General features: G+C 47.0%; 1 protein-coding gene across 6 annotated transcripts in view; it reads right to left on the bottom strand.

The window, feature by feature from the left end:
• LOC118782130 (speckle-type POZ protein-like) overlaps nucleotides 1-22,764 on the bottom strand; it is an 87,141-nt gene that overhangs the window by 38,694 nt on the left and 25,683 nt on the right. For 3 of the 6 annotated variants that reach the window (XM_036535405.1, XM_036535414.1, XM_036535424.1), the window contains 2 exons: nucleotides 20,981-21,133; nucleotides 17,621-17,712 (listed from right to left, as the gene is read on the bottom strand). Coding sequence is in view for 1 of the 6 variants with exons in the window: in XM_036535398.1 (XP_036391291.1) it covers nucleotides 7,382-7,384 (3 nt within the window). In the remaining 5 variants the exon portion in view is untranslated. Of the gene's footprint in view, nucleotides 1-7,381; nucleotides 7,487-17,620; nucleotides 17,713-20,980; nucleotides 21,134-22,764 lie in introns of those variants that run through there. The other 3 variants (XM_036535433.1, XM_036535441.1, XM_036535398.1) reach the window with 2 other exon arrangements.

Genomic DNA, 22,764 nt, shown 5'->3' with positions numbered 1-22,764 from the left:
AACATCATTAGAAATTTCATTTTCATGAGGATTGGCTGCTTATCCTCATTAGCGTTCCCTTAAGTTTTTCCAGCATATTTCCCATCTACAGAGGCACAGTGGTGCAGCACAACTGCACTCCCATAGATTGCTGCCTGAAGCCTGTGACATGAACAAATTGTCCCTGAACTCTTCAGGACAGTGGTGGATCGAAGGCCAAGATGCCTGCGGATCAATATCAACCGCAACACAATTAAGCCCAAAAATGAACTGCAGATAAACAAGAGGCCACAGTTTTTGGTCCGTCGCTAAAAACAGGAATCTCTGCAGCCTCGGTATTGTCCCTCTCTCCCCTATTCCACGCAGACATCATCTCACTGTCACCGTGCTACGGTGAGCAGCCATGTGACAAGAGCTCAGCTAGCTTTTACAAGGCAAATTCAATGCCTTGATTTCAGTGGATTTCCGTGCCTGTCCCTGCTACGGGTGTGGCAACATCTTCTTTAAAGCCATATAAATGAACTGAGATGGAGCTTCTTATTCATTTTTTTTACAGAAGATAGTACAAATGATAGTGGTACAGGCAGCAAAATTTCATGTCAACTCTGTGGACCTAAACACTTTCTTCTTTCGCTGTTAAAATGTTCTGGTTGCTTGATGATATGCAGGCTGGCACAAAGGACATAACATACAAAGTGAAAGTGAATATTCAGTACTACAAATCTGAGATTAATATGGATTTTAAATCATTGAAACAAAATACAAATATATAGATTTTAGATGCCAACATTGCCTGGAATATCTACAGATTAATTTGGTGCCCTTAGGCAGATAATGAATAAAACATTACTGTACGCATCCAGTATGTCACTAGACACGAACTAAACTACTTTTCCTGCATGTAACCCTGTAAACCGAAACTGAGTTGGAATGGAGTTTGTTTACTGTTAGAAAGTCTTTTAAACAACTTCAACTAAACAAAAAAGTTTCCCACACATGTAAGGCCAAGGCTTTGAAATACAAGGCATTAAATATGATAATCGTGCACATTTTGAACACAGATTGCCTGGTCTGTTAGGGTTGGAAAGAAATGCTTTGTTGCTAGGGAACCTGACATCACACTTCCCAGCACACTGTGTCAACACTGGAAAGCTTTGCACAGAAGTTTGTAGCAGTTTATGGAGTGTTGGTAGTATATGGTTCGCAACACAGGCAAAATCTAAATCATAGTAACCTGCCAGGATGTCTACTCTTGCTCCAGGGAGTATAAGTCGCATCACTGTCACCCCAAAAAAATGCTAGCCTCAACATCAGTTGGTACAAAAAAATGAAAAGCCTAATTGCTGGTACTGAACACCACATTTTATTTTTGTAGGCACCTGAGAGAAAAATGAAGCAACAAAGCCTTCTGAACATGTTTGCCTGACATTAACTAAATTTGCCTTTAATTAGGCAACTGTTGCCTAACAGAGTTCCCAACTCTCCCTGATGACAAAAATACTGTAACATAAGCCTGCTTCCACTACCACAGAGAGTGAACATTTGTGAATTCCTAGACCTGTCTTGGTTTAACTGGGGTTTGACTGTCATTTTGACTGCTTTAGAGGTAACCTGTTCATTCAAGCAGGTACTTTTTGCAATGAATCCCAAGGGAACTGAAACGACCAAAGTGATTCATGGCCTCTGTGTACTTTCTTATCTGAAAAATTATATGTCCTTCAGCACAGTGTCTGTTCCATTGCACTGGAGTATTGGTTATCTTCTTGGTCCAGTGGGAATGCCGCCTTACTGGCCCATCAACATCACTCCATGCACTAACCTGGATTTCCGGTTTTTGTCCCTGGCAACGATGAGGACAACAGGTTAGAGGTAGGGCTAGGGCTAGGGCTAGGGCTGGGGCTAAGGCTAAGGCTAAGGCTAAGGCTTAGGCTAAGGCTAAGGCTAAGGCTAAGGGGGGGGGGGGTCAAGTTCTGTTTCAATTCACATCCCAACATGCATGCACTGCTCTAAGGCAGTGATTAAAAGTGAGTTAAACGTAAAATGGCTGGCTGTGAATCTTCTGAGCACGCTTTGCTTCCAGCCTTACAACGTATGTGCTTACCATGAAGGCCTAGTACGCATTTCACTGCACTTTTGGTCCACAGTTGTGTGTAAGCAACAGGTTAGTGACCTGATCCCGTGATATGAGCCCATGCTGGCCCACACAGTTAGCAGGTAACCCAGCTGCATCTGCTCTACTCAACAAAATATCTGGAGCAGTTGACTCAAAATTAAGACCTTGTTAAATCCCAGACAAAATTACAGGTGGCAACACAATTCCCATTGATGTTTAGTCATGGGCAAAACTTGTAAAAACCTCAAACTGTTCCTCCAACCTCTTGGAGCATCGTCCCATGATCAATGCCCCCCCCCAGAATGGGGGACATGGGTGATGCACAAAATTAATGTTGTTAAGTTAGCTGGCAGGCTTGGAAAATGAGCTTTCACCTCGCTTGCACAGAGGTAGATAAGCAGCTCTCTCTGAGAGCAATAAACTGATACTGAAGTTTTAAAATGTAACAACGTAACACCTGTTTGCATATCTGTACTGTACAGCTCAGAAAACGCTCTAATACCATAACTTACTCTAGCGTGGACCCCAGAAAATGGAATAATGCCATCTCTTTTGTACTAATGCAGTTATTTTATAAAATTAAACTCCTTACACAGAAATAAAATTTTAATTACAAGAAACTCAGAAATCTGATTTAAAGCCTTGTAACAAATGATGATATCTTTTAAGCGATTAGCACAATGTTAACAAATAGACAAACAAACACAATCGTAAATAACAAAGACTTTTTCTGTCATAATTCACTGATAATCCTACCTTGAATCTGGGCTCAGAATCCAGGTTGCCAACACAGACTCCTTGAATGTCACGTGTTTCACTAATATAAAAAGACTAATTTTGATTGTTTGCATCTAATTGCATTTTAATTGGCATCTTTTCATACATTTTCTTGTTAGTTAGCTGCATCTAATGACAAAAAACTGCTGGCATTATTACTCAGAAAAACAATAAAATATTAATCACAAAGTTGGAGAACAACTGAGCACTGATTTGCAATTTAAATGATGACTTCCTGGCAATTAATTTGTTGCAACCTGTGTAAGATTCTCTTTTTTTCTGCTTCTTTATCTGTCATAGGTGTGGGCTGCCAGTCTGACGGACTAATCAAAGTAATCCCTTAAGGGGGGGGCAAACAATGTACTGCCAGGACTACTTCTAGTATCACTGTGACGCAAATCAATCAAGGTGACATTCAGACAGAAGAGAGCACTTCTCACCAGGCAGAAAAAGAGAAGGTAAAACAATGCGAGTAATCATCAAAGACAGTAATCGAGACTGATAGCATGCTGCATTGTAGTATGATTACATTGCAAAGCATGAATGATCTGGAACAACAGTACTATACTCTACAAGTATACGCACAAGTAGAGAGTATCCATTCTGTCAGAGGTGAGATTAGTGGCATTTGAAACAAAAAAATTAAGTAAGGAGTGGATCAAGAGCAGCTTTCTAACCATTTTAGCATCAAAGCTGTGTTTACACAGTGGAGACTTGACTTACATGCCTGTATTCCATCAGATGTCAACCTGGAGAATATGATAATGGGTGCAAACACAGGAGGGGAATGGCTACACGTCACATCACCTTCACAATTTCATTCTTCTTAATTTTGCGGACGATAATGCAAAGAAAGTGAGGGACATGGCATCCATATTCATTATATGGACACCATCCTCACACTAGCTATCGACTCCTATCCCATCGCAGATAACTACAGAGGCTGACCCCTGGAAAATTTCATCCCACTACATCAACAAAAAGAGCAGTGTGGACAGCGACCCCTATGAAATCCTGAGGTATACGTATGCAATGCCTTAAATGGACAATGGACAGTTAAACAGGACAACCATTCACTAGAGGACATCCTTCCATGACAAGCAGTCACTGGATGAACTGGACACGAAGGGGAGACCTTCGCTGTTCAGTGCCTTGATCCGTATCAGCGCTTCCTGGATGCCTGCTCAAAACAACAGTGATGTACGCCACAGGTGATCCTGTGATTTTTACTTGCCTCTAATTTTAACTTGTTTCGCAGTAACTCTTGCTTCACTGCAGGGACTTATTCACAGCCTAGTGTATGCAGGGTGTGGGTTTTGACATAATTATAACCCAAGAAACACGCAAATAACTGCCTGTAATTCAGAAGGCCAAAACTGCTGTGCAACGGGAGCTGACTGTGTTTTCCGCTATTGCTTTTGGAGAGGGAACCATTTCTAGATCATTACAACTATCGCATTACTCAAAAAACACAGCAAGGAAAGGAGAAAGAATGCACATAAGAGTTTCCATTTAAATTCTCTTTTACTCATGACTTGAAAGAGAAACATCAAATACAAAGAACCACCCACAGTCTCTCCCCCAGGGCTGTTTTCCTGCAGAGAGGGGGAAAAAAAAAAATCACACAATTCTATTCAGAGCACTTGAGCCTCCTGGACTAGCAGGAGCCAGCAGGAGAGAAGAGTCCGAGAATCTGGACTAAATAAAGGAAGGAAGCCACACCACCCCAACTCAGTCACCCTATTAGAGTCAAAGATCTTTGTGTAACAGAGAAAGAGGAAAGGGCATACCTATCTTCCAGAACTTATAAATGTGATGCACACCAATGCAGGTGCACCCACACACTACACACAACAACCACCCCCCCCATCTGAAGAAATGGATCAAGGATGCAAAGTTACAAATCTCACGTGCATCCTGGCATATTTTTTTTTGGTTGACTGCCTCTCCCAGATACCTTGGAGGTCACAACAAGAGGATGCTCCAGGCTTATTGTCATCACTGCCACCTCACTGAGTTAACAGAGGTGTGCTTATTTCCTTAAATGGTCTACGATTTTGTTCAAATGTATAACATGAGGGGTTGACTGACTTGGCTCATTAGCGGTTCATGTTGGAATTAACATAAGATGTAGTGTAATGACAAGGTGACACTGAGGCTTAAGAGGTGCAAATTCACACGTACAGAGCTCAGCAGAGCTCAATCAGCCACAAATGCACACCTTACCTACTTGCATGCTTTCACCAACTCATGTTTAAGCTCAGCACACCACAGTCAGGTATGTTTGAAAATCAATAGGAGCCATCCAGATCACAGACTGGAATGCAGATGGTGAACAGTACAAGAGAGAAAACACTCTGCCTTAAACTCAGGAGAATTCACACGAGGATTCACAACAGAAAACCTCAGTATTACAAAGACAAGGATACTGACACAGCTCGATTCATCATGACAGTGAAGGGTACCAGATAGGACTGTCGGTTGCTGATAGACCTATAGATGGCAACTTGTATAAATCTTAGAAAATAACACAGCCAGAAGATGAATCTTCACATGAAACAGTGTCTAAACGTTTGTTTATTACCGGTTTTAACTGTTAAAAATCACAATGGTTCACATGAACAGTGAAAACCCCACACCCCCCTGCCACCAGTCTAGTGTGACGGCAGCATAATAGCAGCATTAACATGCCTGTGCTTTAAGACTTGGGCTGTGAACCAGACCACTGTAGTCCAACCCAGCTTCAGTCTGCCACTGTGAAAAGCTTTTATGTCTCTGTTTATTGGCCTTTTTCAGGAATCCTTACCTGGAATCTGTGTCATAGTACACAGCTGAGTGGCATTAGGTCACAGGTCTTAATGCCACTCAGTGTGCACGCAGGGTCCTGTCTCTCATGGTGTCACCTGACTGGGAATCCCAGAGTGCTCCATCACAGCAACACACAGCACAAACCTACGTTCCGCGTCTGCAATGGCCAGCGTTCTCCCCGCTGCCCGGGCTCCACAGCATTCAAAAAACTTCTCAGAAACACGTAAAAGCACCATTTAAAGCTCGATGTTTTCTAATGTGGACACATGCAGGAGGCAGCACAGATATCGGTCTAAATTACACGCGAGCTGCCAATCGTCCATCTCCTGCCCGGCGGGCCTGAGAGAGCGTGTCCTTCGAAGCGCAGGGCTGGCGACAGTGTCCTGATGGAAACAAAGCGCCCTGCGCGTCGCAGCCCCGCTGCGCTGCACCCTGATCCAGCGGGCCGCGTGACTGATGGGATGTCGCTCCACACTCCAGGGACACGCCGCCTGGCCCAGGAGGCACGGAGCCAGCCGTGGCAGGTAGCTTAGCAACAGCGCCGCCCTGAGGGAGGCATCGGGTCTGCCGCCATATAAACAAGCAGGACTGTGCTCATTAATTAATTCCTTTTTATTCGCACCCCCCCCCCCCCCCCCTCCATATTTCCCCTGTGAAGCTCAAAGGTTGAGCTCTATCCTGGGGGGTGCATGCAGGTTAGGCGAGGGGAGGGAAGGGGAGCTGGTGGAGCCAGTTGCTGTAATTATGCCATTTTCTATTTAAAATGCAAATGAAATGTGCAGATCTCTTCAAAGTCGTGTGATTTTTTTCTTTCTTTCTTCTTTTTTGCATTTATATAGAGTCAGCGAGCCCTCAGGGGCTGCGTGTGTGTGTGTGTGTGAGCGCGAGTCTGTGCATCTGCGTGCGTGTAGGGGGTTTCTGAAACTCAGTTACTCCCCTGTATCCCTGTCCAGAGAGGTGATGCCCAGGCCGTCTTCCTCTGCGCTGGGAGAAGAAGCCTCAGGCCACAGCACCTCCCTTAACCATGGCTGCCAGTGCACAGCATGCGGGAAACGCACACAGAGGCCTCAGATGGAGAGGACAGGAGAAACAGAGGACAAGAGCCCCGTGGCTACAAGACCAAGGGTAATCTGAAGGCTGTTATGATCAGGGAGATTCCCATTCAGGCTTAATGCACTCCGCAGTTCATTGTGCTGTCTGAGCTCAAAGCCAGGCAATCTCAGTCCCTGCTCCCCACTGCAAGTCACATTAGGGGCTCAATATCAGCAGAGGATATTATACCAATTTTCACAATTACTTATGGGTACAATTGTCACTTTTTCGTTATAATGAACCGACTTGCATCATGTGGCTACATATAATGGTTTCAAATTGTGTGACCAGCCGGTAGAGTGAGCCAACGCGAGGTGAGACCAGCTTGCTTCATCTCATTAAGGGGTCCCCCTTGGCCCCATCTGTAGGCTTTTCTCATTTGCAACTCTTCTACAAAAGACCTGAGTGAAAACAGTTTTGCTCTGAGCAAATAACAGCAACCTAATTAATAACAAAGAAGCTGGTCACACAACACTTTTTCAAAAAATGTGAGACAGCGAGAGAGAAAAGGGGACGTGTCCTTCAGTTTGACTTTGCCAGGTAACACGTCCAACTCAATTAGCATTGAGCGGATTTCAAACGCATTGCACAGGACCAAAGCTGTGTAATTACCATCAGCCCCCATCCAGAAAGGGAAAACACAAAGCGTCTTCCTTGTTTTTCCCAGTTGCTTAATCTTCTTTAATCCCACTTTTCTCCTGAATTGGGGAGAAACTCTCAGTCACCTTGGTACTTCCTGAATGATGAGACACATTGTGAGAGGCAAACTCTGGATTAGCAATATCAAGAGACCCCTAAAAAGGGTATAAAGCGGTCTCCAGCAAACCAACTAAAGACTGCAGAGGGGAATGCAGACTGGGGCTATTTCATTCTCAGCTGGACTCAGGCTTCCTGTTACACCCAGAGGGCATGCCTGTCCAATGCCTGTGTCCTCAGCCGTAAGTTTTACATTGCAGCACCAATGTTCTAATGCAATGATCTGTGCTGGTATCACTATGCAGCAATAACTCATCTCTGCTGGTCAGGTAACAGACTGACTCTGGACTGACAAGTTGTGAGCAACTCCAACGTCACTGAAACCTGTCCGTACCTGTCTGTAAAGTTACTGAACCAGACACCTTTCACTCCCTTAGACAAATCTGTCCAGAGACCATGTCAGTGACATCATATTTAACGTGGCCGTGGCTCATATCATGCGAGTTGAAGTTAACCCGTTCACAAATAAAAAACAACAACTGAGACATATTAGTGTTAGGGTTAGCTTGTTTCCACACAGGGTAAATACCTGATTCCGGTTAAAGTGGGTGTGTCATCCAAAATATTAATATTCCGGTTAAAGTGGGTGTGTCATCCAAAATATTAAAAAGAGACTGTACCTCACTACCTAGTCTCTTTTTATTGTAGCAGAGTGTGTAAAGTTTACATGACATTGCTACCAAAAATTAATTGGGTGCAGTGGGCAATTATCAGTTGACAGTGTCATTGTAGCAAATTTCAGTTGTACATGATTGCCTACAGTTCCTCTTGTTGATACAACACTCTCCCTGAAGTCTGATTCATAGCTATGAATGAACCATAACAAAATGGAAGATAATGCAATTAAAAACCACCTCCTTGGCAAAATGTAATGTAAACCCCATCTATTATTTCACAATGGAGATGGTTACCTAGTCCTAGCCCAGTGGAGATACAGCATATTTCTGATTAATCCATGCACTGTAGAAATTATGAATCTCTGGGCCATGGAACTTTATATGGGCTACTACCTCTGAACAGAAATCAAGGAGACTTAAATGTTGCACTTCATCTCTTCAGATGGACTAATGCATAGTAATTTCCCTGTTCTCTTCCTTCCTCCTTATCATCATCGGCATTTAGCAGAAGCTCTCAATGTTATCCATTTATACAGCTGGATATTTACTGAGGCAACTGTGGGTTAAGTACCCTGCCCAAGGGTACAGCAGCAGTGCCCCAGGGGAATTGAACCTGCAACCTTCCGTTTACGAGTCCTGCTCCTTAACCACTACGCTACACTGCCCTGCCCTTATCGTCCCGGTCCCAATCACGTCAGTTACTGGTACTTCGAGGAGGGGTTTAAAGCCAATGCCTGAATGTGGTGAGCTAAAAACAGCCATGATGGACATATCAAAATGTGTCTGTCTGTGTGACACATATCTGAAGCTAAGCACAGCCATTTGCCTGACAAGCACCTGTCAGTGGAAAGAAAAATGTGCAGCGAGAGGACTGGCACGCAGATACGTCTGAAAGTGACCATGTAAAGGAAGCGATGACCCCGTCCGGAAATCACCCAAACGGCCACCCTCATCCTCGTTCTGCTCTTAAATCTATGGGGGGAGGGGGACACTGAGCTTTTAAAATCCAATTAATTCCAATTTCCACAGCAGCCGCGATCCATTTCCTGTGAAGTTGTTTGTTTATAACGCACACCCACCCCACCCCCGCCTTTCCCTCAACCCCCCCACGCATCGTTTTACATTTTAATGGGGTTTAAAGCGTGCGTGCATGCACTGACGCACAGGGATGTAGCCTCAAGTACCTCTGCGCTTTTTATTTCCCTGGACACCCATAAATGCTCTGAGGGCACTACCAAAGTATTCCTCCACTCCCCACCCACCCTCCCAGCCGCCCAAACACTAGCGCGCACACAGACACAGACACAGACACACACACACACACACACACACACACACACACACAGACACACACACACACACACACACACACACACACACACAGCCTCTCCACGCCACAGTTCTTCACACAGATTTAATGATGAGACTGAGACTGCTCTGAGTGCGAGTGGCTGGATTTTGAAGGCGTCACGTGATCCACGAGAAGGAAAATGAGGAATGAGAGAAGGGCAGGATTCTTCGGGTCTGCTGTTTGGAGGAGCCCTCCAGCCGAGCCAATGAGACCTTTCCTAATTAAATAAGGAGGGCTGTCATCTCCGCAGCTCCAGCACTGGCAGCGCGGGTCAAAGTGAGGGGGCCATGCCTCTCCTCTCTCTCTCAAACTCTTTAAGACTCCTCTCCAGGAAGCTGCCTGAGGAAAAAAAACTGTGAGTCAGCCAAGCTCTTCCTCAAAAATGTCCCCTCTTCTGTAACAGAACACCCACAATAGTGAGAAAATTAAGATCAACCCTCCACTCCCTGCGTCATGCTGCAGTCTCTCATTTCCAGCTATGTTAATCCTGCATTTATGCACAGGACCACAGGTAGCTGGCAAAAAATTAAACTTATTAAAAATAGGTAGCAAAAAGAGAGGGCAGAGAAGTAAACACAAAATGAACAAATATGACTGTAATGAGCATAGAATTACATGTTCCAGAAAGTGCTTATACAGTGCAATGTTCTTTCTGTGTATCTGTAACATACAAATAGAAACTAAATAGTTAAGTAGAGGCTACAAAATGCTGTGTACTGTACTGTAGTGCAGTTAATTTGATATAATGTCTACAAACAGGGTTAAACAACAACAGGGAACACACACATTTGAGCAGACATTCTGCAACACTGTAGCTACTGGGTATCATCAAGGGAGTATTCAAAACAACAGATAAGGGAGAAATTACACTGCCATATCCACATATGCATGCACAATATTATACTGTACTGGTATTCATATGTTGGATCTGCTGCACTTTTGAGCTGCCACTGCTTTGGCCAGAAAACCTTTCACCATCCAACTGAATATATACCCTGGCCTTTGTACAATAAAGTAAAGTTTAATAAAGTAAAAAAAAAAAAAAAAACTCTTCATTCCGTGCTTTCCTCGGCAATTTTGGTTGTTAACAAACTGCAACTACGGGAAACAAATTTCTGATGTGGGCTGCTGGCTAAACGATGTAGGTCAGGGTGTTCTTTCCCATGCAGGAGCCAGGAACTATATCATCCCTCAGCCCCCTTTTGACCTCTACTTCATTTCTTTTCACTGACCTTTTAAATGCTGGCTCTGTTTGATGACATCGATGCCAATTCCAAGTAAAACAAACGGCTAAATGTGTGAGGCAGATGTGTGAGGGATTACTGTATTCAAGGGCTCTGTACTATAGCACAGAAACCCTGAGCGTCTCTCGATTAGAGGGAGCTCAGAGCCATGGTAACGGCAAGCATTCCATGTAAGGGCACGGTTCCAAAAGGAGCAAATGTCCCTTCGGTTTAACAGCGGAGCGCCATCGCTGTGCCGGGGGGGGGAATGTGCCTGCGCGCCCCGATAAGGACGGTTAAAGGTTTGATTTTATCGGGTCCGTGAGGGGACATCCCGCTGTGTCGCACAGCACGCGCTCTAAAAGGCCCTTTTAAACGCACGCACACTAAATTCCTCCCCTCCTGCCAGGAGGCCTCGAGGAGACCGTGCAGTAGCGCCGGGGGAGTGCCACGATGGCCGAGGCACACACACAGCCCGGCATTCAGAGGGAGGCACACAAAGAGGAAACGCACCTACAAAACAAGTGGCGGCGCATTCAACAGGCACAATGAGAAACGAAGGGAAACTGCAGCCACTCCAGCATCACAAAAGGAGCAGAAAAGCTTTAATATTCTGCTGAAAAAAAAAGACACAGAGATGGAATGATCTTTTTCTTTGACTGAGTGCTTCATTCCGCCGGTGGTAATCAAAGCAAACTTTCAAAGTCTTTCCCTTTCCTCTACTGCTTCTGAACTGCCGGTACTACAAAACATTTTTTGGGGAATGCCTCTTTCTTCCAAGACTTTAGCTGCCAAAAACAGGGAAAGATGCTGGCAGCAGAGACCTTTCCTTTTGTGATTTAACCTTCGTTCAAAGAATTTAACCTTCTCTCCTTAAACTTATGCTCTCCAGGACCAGGGGAGTAGGCACTGTGTGAAAGGGCTCTACTGAGGCAGAAAGCCAGGCACTGGGCCCATCTTGTGTCCCATTGGGGGAAGACCGCGAGGAGTCCACAGAGGGGTTGAAAAACAACCAACGACCCCACACTCCTGCAGGGAGCTGACAGGTCCGACAATGATGAGGACTGGCAGCTTCTGAGGGGTGTTTTTTTTTTTAACTTACTTATTTCATTCAGGCTCTTTTTCTTCCTGCCTTGCCTGACAAACAGCACCCCCTTCCCCCCGCCCACCACCAAACTTGCAGGATGGGTGCTAGGTTCGTAGCCAGCTGAAAGAGGAGGAAATGAATGCAGTAAGAGCGTATGAGGGCTGAGTGGAGCTGGCAGGCTGTGAGAAGTGTTAAGTGTCACAGGGTGCTCTTTGCATCAGCATGCAGTGTTGCTCTTTTCAAAGGAAAGGTAGCGCGCTAATAAGTTCAGCTCTCTCCGTCTCCTGCTCCACACACAGGGCCTTTTGTGCTCTTACTTCATTTACCTTTCCAATTATCCAGTTACTTTTTTTCCATTCTTCCGCTTCCACTTTCACAGCAGTGTTGAAACCTCAAAATTAAATCCTTCGGGAGTCTCTTCACTCACAAGGGAGAAAAAAGAAATCACGCGTTTGTTTTGCACAATTAAGCAGATCGTCACCGTACACAGAGAGGTAAACAAGCAGAAGGACAGACACTACTATGCAGATAAAGACCAGGCATGGAAATCACACTCACCCACTTGCCCGAGGCGAATAATTTTGGGCTCAGACCCGTGGGTCATGGGCTTATCAAGTCAGCAAGATTTCTGTCAACTTTGTAAAACAATATGACAAAAATCATGGATTCCTTTACCCCGTACAAAAATGTATGTAGTTAGAAATATATTTTAGAGAATATAGTTTTAGTTCAATTAGTAACAAATATGTAAATCATTACCATTTTGCTGTATTATAGTTCTGATTTCCATTAACATACTTTACTTGTGATTCTTATGAAGACGATCTCCATACTGTGTTTGGCCTGCACAGTACTTAAAACATACTGTACAGAGTGTTTGTGACATAACAGCAGCAGTGTTTTCAGGGTCTTTATGAATACAAGTCTGTCCGAATTGCAGAAGAGTGAACAGTATATATAACAGCCGAGTGCAATTCTGCATCTGAGATTATATTTAAGCAACTGTAAACTGAAAGCTCTCCATGTTGAGAGAGAAGGGACAGAGCCACCGTATGCATGTTGTGCTGAGCGAGTTCATGGGCTCATGGCAGCGGCTGTCAGCTTCACTGAGCAGCGGAAACGTCAGTGTTCAGAGAAGCGGAGGGTCAGCGGCTCCACCTCCACAGTGAGCTCACAGCCAAGTGCACCAGTGCCCCAGTGGGAAAGCCCACCCGACCTCACGTACATCACCAGAAAATTACAACACCTTGCATCTCTGATGCAGACTCCATATGGACCTTCTGAAGAAGAAATCACACAAGATCCAAACAACTAGACACTCCTGGCGAGGGTTAACCAAGTCTACAAAGGTTAAGTGTGGGTGCCGTCTGCCAATCTGTTTTTTAAGGACCTCTTCAGAACTCATGAAGGAGCTATTATTGCCTATGGGATTTTAAATGTCACGCAGATAAGAGTGGAGCGTTAGGTACACACAATGCCCACATGACATTTTAAAGCAACACTCTTAAGTCAATAGCCAGCTACTTGTTGCCGCATTCCAACTTCACAAACTTTGCCAAAGACCACATTTCCTCACAACATTTCTTCTGCACCCTCTCAGTCAATACAGTGAATAAACTTTTTAAATCACACTAATAAATCAAGCCGCACATCCACTTCAAATCCCTTTAACAGATTAAAGCCCTAACAGCACATTAACTTCTATTTTCCAATTTCCCCCTTTCTAATCTAAATCAAGAGTAAAATCAAGTCTCCTCAGAGAGACAAAGGGACTGCAGAGCAGGGGAAATTAAAGAGGGGAAAAAAGCCACAGTCGATCACCGGCATCACAATGGCAGAGATTTTCCAGTCCCTTTCTAATTAGCAGCAGCGCTGGATGTCTGAAGGGGGAAATTATCCAGCCTGACAGTCCGTCCCACTCTTGCTGTGAGGTGGCCTCTCCCCTAATGCGTGATGCCCCCCACACTCACGTCCGCCGCAAGCGCTGCCCTCCCCAAGGCCCTGGACTGAGACCAAGCACTGCACTGAGAGCAGCACAGAACAGCCCACTGACACTGAGAACAGCACAGAACAGCCCACTGACACTGAGAACAGCACAGAACAGCCCACTGACACTGACGCTGACAACAGCACAGAACAGCCCACTGACACTGCACTGAGAGCAGCACAGAACAGCCCACTGACACTGCACTGAGAGCAGCACAGAACAGCCCACTGACACTGACAACAGCACAGAACAGCCCACTGACACTGCACTGAGAGCAGCACAGAACAGCCCACTGACACTGCACTGAGAGCAGCACAGAACAGCCCACTGACACTGCACTGAGAGCAGCACAGAACAGCCCACTGACACTGACAACAGCACAGAACAGCCCACTGACACTGCACTGAGAACAGCACAGAACAGCCCACTGACAGACACTGACAACAGCACAGAAAAGCCCACTGACACTGCACTGAGAGCAGCACAGAACAGCCCACTGACACTGACACTGAGAGCAGCACAGAACAGCCCACTGACACTGCACTGAGAACAGCACAGAACAGCCCACTGACACTGCACTGAGAACAGCACAGAACAGCCCACTGACACTGCACTGAGAGCAGCACAGAACAGCCCACTGACACTGCACTGAGAACAGCACAGAACAGCCCACTGACACTGCACTCAGAACAGCACAGAACAGCCCACTGACACTGCACTGAGAGCAGCACAGAACAGCCCACTGACACTGCACTGAGAATAGCACAGAACAGCCCACTGACAATGCACTGAGAGCAGCACAGAACAGCCCACTGACAATGCACTGAGAACAGCACAGAACAGCCCACTGACACTGCACTGAAAAGGAATACTGAGAACACAGCAGTCTCGATGAACAAACATCACCACAGTAACATCTATAAAGCAAGCAGAACCAACTAATGCTTTTCAAGAGTCATTATCTGTGGTCCTGAGACAGCTCAGTTTAAAAAAAGCAGTAGTCAGCAAGCAAGCTAATGACACATATATTCATTAATATTATTAATCCTGACACACAAATGTAAATTTGAGGCTACCTGCTGATGCAATTTCATAGGCTATACAACTGCAGGAGCTTGCAACCCTGGTAACAATAAAAGGAATAATAGGAACACAGGAATAATAACAGCAGCCATTGTAGGAGTTTTTCCCTTCTTATCTATAACTGCTGGCCAATTGCGAGCAAAAGTGACAAACACATATACATACATGTGCAAATAAACATACTTTCATACTCCTCTCAACTACCGCCAATCATAAATGAATCATGTCAATATAAATATTTTTTAAAATACTCTTTTTAGGAGGCTGTTCAAAATGTCTATTTGCCAAATAATCTTAAGCAATGGGGTGCAAAGTCTCCCATATTCCAAGGCTTGCTGAGGGTATTTTACTATGCAATCAAAAAGAGCAAATTATATATTTACCTGTAAGGTCAAAGCCAAAGTATTCTCAAAGCATTTATCTTGGTTAAAAAAAAAATCTGTGCTGTGGAGGAGTGGGACCACGGAAACAACCACGAATGAAAAATACTCCTGTAACAGCACATGGTAACTCACTCCACTCCACAACAAGCAACATTTCACACTCACTCTTTCGCTGAAAAAAAAAAAAACAACTGATCAATGTCAAGTCATTTGAGTACAAAGCAACGTAAACGCAATGGACTGCGGTCAGAAACCCAAGACGGTTTACGCGGCTGCAAAATATGGGAGGTGGACACTGCGTCACAAATAATGTTTTGTGGTGATATATATCGGCCTTGGAGAACTGGCACCAGCTTCTATTGCTTGGGCGATCCGTGAAAAATGAGGCACTTGATCAATTGAACATGACATCGGCTGCTTTGACTTGCCGACATCAAATAATTGACACTAACCATTCACCAGAAAAAATAAGCTCAGCATTGCATAAAAACTGAGTGTTGTTTCACCAAACGCTTGTGACAAAAGTCATAGAGAACAATGTGTCCTAATTGTAATTTTCCAATAGTGACGCATAAAGTGTCATTGCAGGAGTGCTTTTTTGTATTGTGGACTGAAAAAGCCAGAAAACAGACTGCATATTGATCTTCTAAGTGCTAAAAGACCATAACCACTTAACTCGGTTTTTGCCAATACTTTCCTCAGCCAATTTCACCTCATTGTTCATAACAAACAGTGTGTCCTTGATTCGGTAGGGGACTTCAATGTTTTCTTAATCACGGAAATCTAAATATTTCTTGAACCGGTAATTGACTGTGAACCCACTGCTCCGCCTTAACTACGCAAGGGTGATTTCCACTGAGCAGTCTGGCCGGTCTGTCTCTTCAGGTTTGCAATCAGCCCTAATTTTATCTATGAAAAATTGATTTGCTCTGATTTTCAAAAAAAGGGAAGATAATTAGCCAATTAATTGTTAGCATTTCAGCAACAGCTCTCTGTTGATCTACTAATGGTGATGGTGCACATCCACACATGCATCCATAGTCTGACTTCTGCAATTGGCGGGGGGGGGGGGGGGGGGGGGGGCAACATGGATGCTTCCTCCTCTCACAAGCTCCATCAAGAAATATTTTTCCCGCCCTCTTCACTGTGGTCAAATGGGCCACATCCCTGTGCTAATTAGGCCACAGGTACAGATCCGCTGCCAGAATGTTTATCAATTCATCTAGCGCTCCATCTCTGGAGGTCCCAAAGGGTGGAGGGCGTACAGCCCGGCGCCCCTCCTGTGCAGCTCAGCGAGGCTCTGAGACACCCGAGCCTCTGCCCGACTCCTCCCAGGAGAGCCCACCGCTGACACCATCGTTCAGGGCTGGCAGCGAGAGAGACAACCTTTATGGCACAGTGTGTTTTTCAGGGTCCCGTCCTTGAGCTGCGATGCGGCCGCGGAGAAAACAACCCACTGTCTGTTTGACGAATGGATGTGGTGGCAACGAAATTAACGACTGCTCCGCGTCTGAACTCTGCCCCCGTGTAACCCTTCGAAGTGAGGAGAGGAGGCCGCGGTCCGACCCAAACCGGGGTCGTCGCGAGGTGAACGCTGAAGCCGTGCCCAAACCTGAGTGCTGTGTCGGACGTGCAGAGACAAACGGAGGAAGGCAGAGAGGACGAAGGAGGACAGAAGGAAGAAAGGGGGGAGTAACGAGCAGGGACTAATCACAGATGTAAGCGACACCTCAGGCTTTCTGTAAGCAGCAGAAAAATACAAATAAGTTTCAATCATTCAACAACATGAAAGTTAACGAGCAGCAAGTGCGGCAAGGGAAGCCGCCGGCAGTGTTTTACATGGTTGCCAAGGCAACTGGAATTAGACCCCAGGATAACAAGAGAGCCGTAAGGCACTGAGAGCAGGTGATAGAGTGAAAGTGGGTGAAAAGGGAAAGGGATGGAGAGAGTGAGTGACGAGGGGGTACATGTGTGAGGTGAAGAGTGTGTGAGGGGTGAGCAGCACACCCCTCTGCCAATCTTGCTCCCGCAGTCCAAAAACGAACCTGTGAAACTGCTGATGAGAGCGTTTCGCCCCGCGCACACACACTGGAGGGCCTGCAGCACAGTGTAAATGAGCCTGAGAGAGCTGCTGCTTCCGAGCGCAGCCCAAAACCGACCCCCCGTCACTCTCCGCTCGGGGGGTTGCCAGGCAACAGCAATGTTTTCTAGTGGAGAGTGTGCTGGTGAGCGCGTGACGGTGAGCGAGTGAGCGAGCGGGTGTCAGAGCCAGCGAGCGAGGGACAGTGTGTTTGTGACCGCGAGCCACGCCTGTCGCACGCGGTCTCTGCCCACTCCACCCAGCGGAGAGACAGACTGACTGACCTGCAAAGCTGCCACCTGTCGCCGACCCTCAGGGTGCCGTGATCCTGGCTCGCTCGCTCGATGCCGATCCCCAGACCAGAGTGACACTGACCCTGTGAGGAGAGGGGGGGAAATGGAGGGGGTTAGGGGGTCAGCACACTGAGGCACACGGTAACACCTGTCAGCGTCCCTTGTTAGCGTCAGTGCAGTTCCCTCCCAACACCTGCCTGCAGTATGAGCCAGCCTGGCAAACCACAATGATCCCACAAGACTTTCACTGATCGACAGAGGCAGGTGGATGAAGTTCTTTACTGGAGGAGGAGTTCCGGTTCTTCACTCCACATAACAAGCTTACCGTTTACTGAAGGACCCCCATCTGTCAAAGACCTGTTTATATTTTTAGTTGGTAGATAGTCCCTCAGTACTTCCAGGTTCTGTATGGAAGAGATCACATAAATCTACAGAACAGAACGGCTGCTGTACAGAGGAGCTCAGAATTGCTGGAGGTGATCCCACGCCATCACGCACAGACCTCCGCAAGACACCTGCTTGGAGCCTCCTGCGCCTGACAAACTCGTCTCTCTGTTCCTGTTGCCTCACTCCGCTGTCTCACTGTGGGCGCCGGCTTGGGACCGGCGAGCGAAGCCAAACTCACAACTTGCCCGTCTCTGCGGCGAGCGGGGCGGCAGGGTCCGAGCGGCAGGGGGGAGGGAGGCTCCCCCAGGCGCCTCTGGGGACCCGGCGCCGGAGCGGCGGAACGGGCCGGGTCGGCGGGGAGGAGAGCAGCGGGGCAGGTGGGCGCCGTCAGCCCGCTGTAGCGTTCAAGGCCCCGCCGATGACTAATCCGCAGCGACGTCAATTACTGGACTCGCTCAGGCGTGAGGGGACGGGGAGGAGCGCCGCGGCCACCGAGCTGGGGGGGTTCCGGAGCCCCCCCCCCCAATCACAGACCAGGCCTAGCGTATCAGTGTCATCCTGCTCCCCCCCTTCCCCTTCCTGCTCCTCCAATTCTCATTATCTTGTCTTTGGAGGAAGTTCTCATGCGCTTCCAGTCCCTCTGGGCTTTGGGAGCCACATAAAGGTCCCTGTCACAGGCAGCCACGCAGGAGCACAGGCACGCCGTGATGTCCCTGCCCTCCGTGCCACTGTCCCGCTTCGTCGCGCCGTGGCATTTTCCGCTAACTTTCCGAATCCGAGAGAGAGCCGTGTTTCCACACTCTTCACGTGCCTTTCCTGCCCCTGGTGAACTGACAGGCCTCGCAGTCAAAATGGCCACGGGTGGGAAGGTACAGTTTGAATCGTAACAGGGAAGCACTAAAGCCATGTTTCTATTTACCCTTTCCTCTATGAGTTTGTCGTATCAGTCTCTCTGAGGAGGACGGCCAGCTCTCCCCCAGGCTCTACATCCTGGAGAAGGGAAGATGATGGGGCTGGGTCACAAAGGCAACGCTAATGATCACAGCCCCAACCACCTCAGCTTAAGGCGCAGCATGTCAGCCCGAGTGGCAGCCGGTACAGCGCTACTGTTTTAGTTATCTTGTAAAGAGTCTCCCGGGGTAAAAGGAGCGCACCAAGAGAAGACACGCACAAGCCAAACCCGTTTTTTTTTTTTTTTTTTTTTTTTCCAGAACAGCATCGAGTGTCAGGTGACACTTTTTTCCTGAGCCTGTCAGAGGCGGGGCCCACAGCAGGGTGGAGTCTCGGAAGCTGTATTTTGACAGGGGCGGACCTGGGCCGTCGGGCGGATCAATGGGGCATGTCGGGGTAATGGCACATAAAGCGGTGTCGCGGAGCGTGGCTGACAGCACGGGCACGCCAGTGTCGGCGACGCCGCCTCTTCACAACCAGACAGAGACAAATGACCTCCCCGCCAACACCGGTCGGGGACAATTTCACCAATTTATGAGTCTCTCTCAGCTCCAGGGAGCCGGTAAACGATAACCTGAGCTTTATCCCTCCACGCACACACAGGCGTGCGCACACACACCTACACCTATGAAATTTAGCCTTTAGTTCTTCATCCATAAATTCAATTTGATTCAAAAGGCAGGGTCATAAATTCTGGTGTCGGCTGGCCGTGGTTTCTACTCTTGGTGATTGTGTTTTTGAGCTGAACTATGGTGGCAGTCAGTTTTACAGACAGTGCATCGGTGGGGTGGGGGCATTTTCATCCCTGTGTTTTTGCGGGAGGGGGGGGTGGGGGGTTGGGGGTTGGTGGGGGGATATGCGTTTCATTCTACCTTCAGATATTAATTACTATCTTCACTTAACAGCTTCAGCTCATCCAATCCTATTTTTCCTGGGTTTTGTCAGCTGCTCCATAAAGGGCATCTGGTAATACTCGGCATGTGCGTGCATACAATTCTGCTCCATTCATGTATGCTATGTAAATATCCAAGACGACTGTCATGCCAGCAGTACATACAGGACTCAGCAGATGGGCGGTAAAACGGGATCATGTGCTTCCTGTGGTTTCACTGGTGCTTTCCACTGCTGTTCAGTGAGGCTTTTCCGTCAGGATGGAGGCTCACAGCCTTGTCTGAAGACTGCAGACAGACCAGCACATGGAGACCTAAAAATGCGCTCCCTCAGCTGTTTCTCCCCCTCTCCTTATCTCATCCCTCCTTTTACATCCTCCTTTCTCACTCACTCTCCCCCATCTCTCTTATCTCTTCCCACAATATCTCTCCATCTCTATTTTACGTTCCTGGCTGCCCTGGATCTGGATCTTTGTATTTCTCTTCATTAATGCTATCGCTCTCTTTAACCCTGTACCTTCCCCTCCTGCAATGGCTCCCTGTGCCGTTTCGCTGCAGAACTACAGCTGTACTGTTCAAGCCAGGCTGGAGAAAAGGGTATGAACCATAACATACTGGGAGGTCATTAAGAGATGTCTTGAGCAATGAAAAATGATGTTTATTTAAACACAAAGTGACACTACAACAGCAGTCATCTCTCCCTTTTTAATTTAATGTATCCACATTCAGGGGTCTGTCTCTTTGCCCAAAGCTTACAGATCCGATACTAAAGTGGGGCACTGGTGATATACGCACGAGTAAGGCAGTTAACCTAAATTGCTTCAGTAAAATATGTGACTACATAAGTGGACAATAACTAAAAAGTTTAAACTAGGCAAGTGGCTCTGGAAAAGGGGACCTGACTAAATAACCTGCCTCACTTAACTGCACATCTGGTTGTGTTCACACTGTCTTTGATTCGACAAGACCCAGCAGCAAGCCCCTCCTCCTTCTCCTCCATGTTAATCTCTAGCACACTCCTGCTCACCCCCTCAAATCCTTTTCTCCATCTTTCCCTTTCGTCCTGCCCCCCCCCCCCCCCCGCCCCCCCCGCCCCCCCCCCATGTCTCTGCAGTGCACTCACCCAGATCAAAGTCCCTCAGACATCTGTGTGGCCTGATGCAGCACAGCACCAGCTGTGCACGTTCACTGTCCGTGCGTCTGCTCGTGCCGTCGGTCCGGCTGCAGGGACAAGCAGAGCAGGGGTGTCAGTGCGTCTGCCCGGCCGTCTGTCCAGCTGTAGGGAAAAGCACAGGAGAGGTTTCCGAACACCGGCGAGTTACGATGCGCGTGCGCAGCTCTCATCGAGAGGGGCCATTTTCCCCTCAAATCGCAGCGCCTTCCTACCAATGCCCTGGACACCGCAAAATCAATGCCACCGAAGGGGAGACTGTCTGATTTCTCATCTGTCGTTACGCGTTACAGCCTGTTCTGCGTGCGGGCGGGTTGGGCTTGTGCGTGTCTGCAGGCCTGTCTGCACATCTGCCTGAGTCTCCATGCCTACGGTTTGCAGAGACCAGGCTGCTCTGAACAACTCCCTCGCCTTTGGACATATGGTCTTCAAAGCCGGCAGACAGCTCCGCTTCTCGTCTCTTTCTAAAGGCAGTCATTCCTGATGAAAAGATGCCATAGCTCCCCTTCCCAGAGCCCAGCTCCCCCACCGCAGAGTCTGTGATGTCACCCCATGCTGGCATCACAACCACAGGAGAGCCACACGACCAACATAAAAACAGACCCAGTTCTTTATCTGCAGTCCTCCTTCACCAGAAAATTAAGTCTCTACAAGGGATTGTTATAGTCATGCTTAACAGGCGTGTATAACCTACTTTGGCCATGCAGGGTAGGGTACACAAGCAATTTTAACAATATGACATTGAGCCAGCAACAAGATATTGATGTAGCATAATCCCATTACAAACAAGAGTAAAGGTTGGGCAGACTAGGCAGGCTAAACAGCTTGAATATTTTAGAACATTATCAGTGACAAAAAAACATCAGTTTGTTTCTCCCTATCAGTGTTGGGCGAAAAACCAATTGATATGCTGCCGTACCCCTGCATTCATGGACTGCATTCTATTAAAATGACAACAAATACAGCAAAACCAATAAAGCCACAAATCCTGAACGTCTATAAAATGCTTGGCAACAAGACAACTCCCACAGTACAACTCTGACGATAAACTGGACCGAGGTAAATTGGGGAGATTTATTCCGCATCCCTCAGCCTTCCAAACACCTCCCCTCTTAGGGTGGGAGAAACACCACGTTATTGATTACCTTCATGTTCAAACAACTACAAACACTGCTTAATTTTCAGGCCTCTGAAAATTCTCGTTTTCACATTTGCGTTACAGACTGTGTCACACATGCTTATAGCACATAAAACACAGGTGTACCATTCACAACATCAAAAGCTTCAGCCCTCGCAGCATTCTGATTGTTTAACCACAGTGCTCATCTACCCAATCAACACTTTAAATACTCCAACGCTGGTTAGTGAGAGCCCTGTAAACAGAGAAGAGCCATGCAATTGTAAAGTGAGAGAGAGCAGCTTACATTTCATAAACCGGTAAAAACAAACCGTCACGACGGGGTAGTGTCCTTTTACGCCCATTCTTTGGGACTGAGACATATCCTAAATCAGTTTTACTGACATAAGTGTTGTTGACATGGCAATGCGCTGTTGTTGGAGTCTGAAGTTCACGCCAGGTGGGAATTATGACCTCCAACTGTTAATGGATGCAAAACAAGCCCGCAATTTAATTCAAATGCAGCCAGTGTAACGTGTGGTGCATTTTCCTTTCGCATCATCATCATGTGAACAGGAGGGCCCACTGTAGCTCCTGTAGGCCCATAGGAGTTCCCTAA

The sequence above is a fragment of the Megalops cyprinoides genome, chromosome 1, assembly GCF_013368585.1.
Source record: "Megalops cyprinoides isolate fMegCyp1 chromosome 1, fMegCyp1.pri, whole genome shotgun sequence".
Classification (NCBI taxonomy): Eukaryota; Metazoa; Chordata; class Actinopteri; order Elopiformes; family Megalopidae; genus Megalops; species Megalops cyprinoides.
The sequence above is the reverse complement of the archived record's forward strand: the minus strand, read 5'-3'. Positions and strand labels throughout refer to the sequence as shown.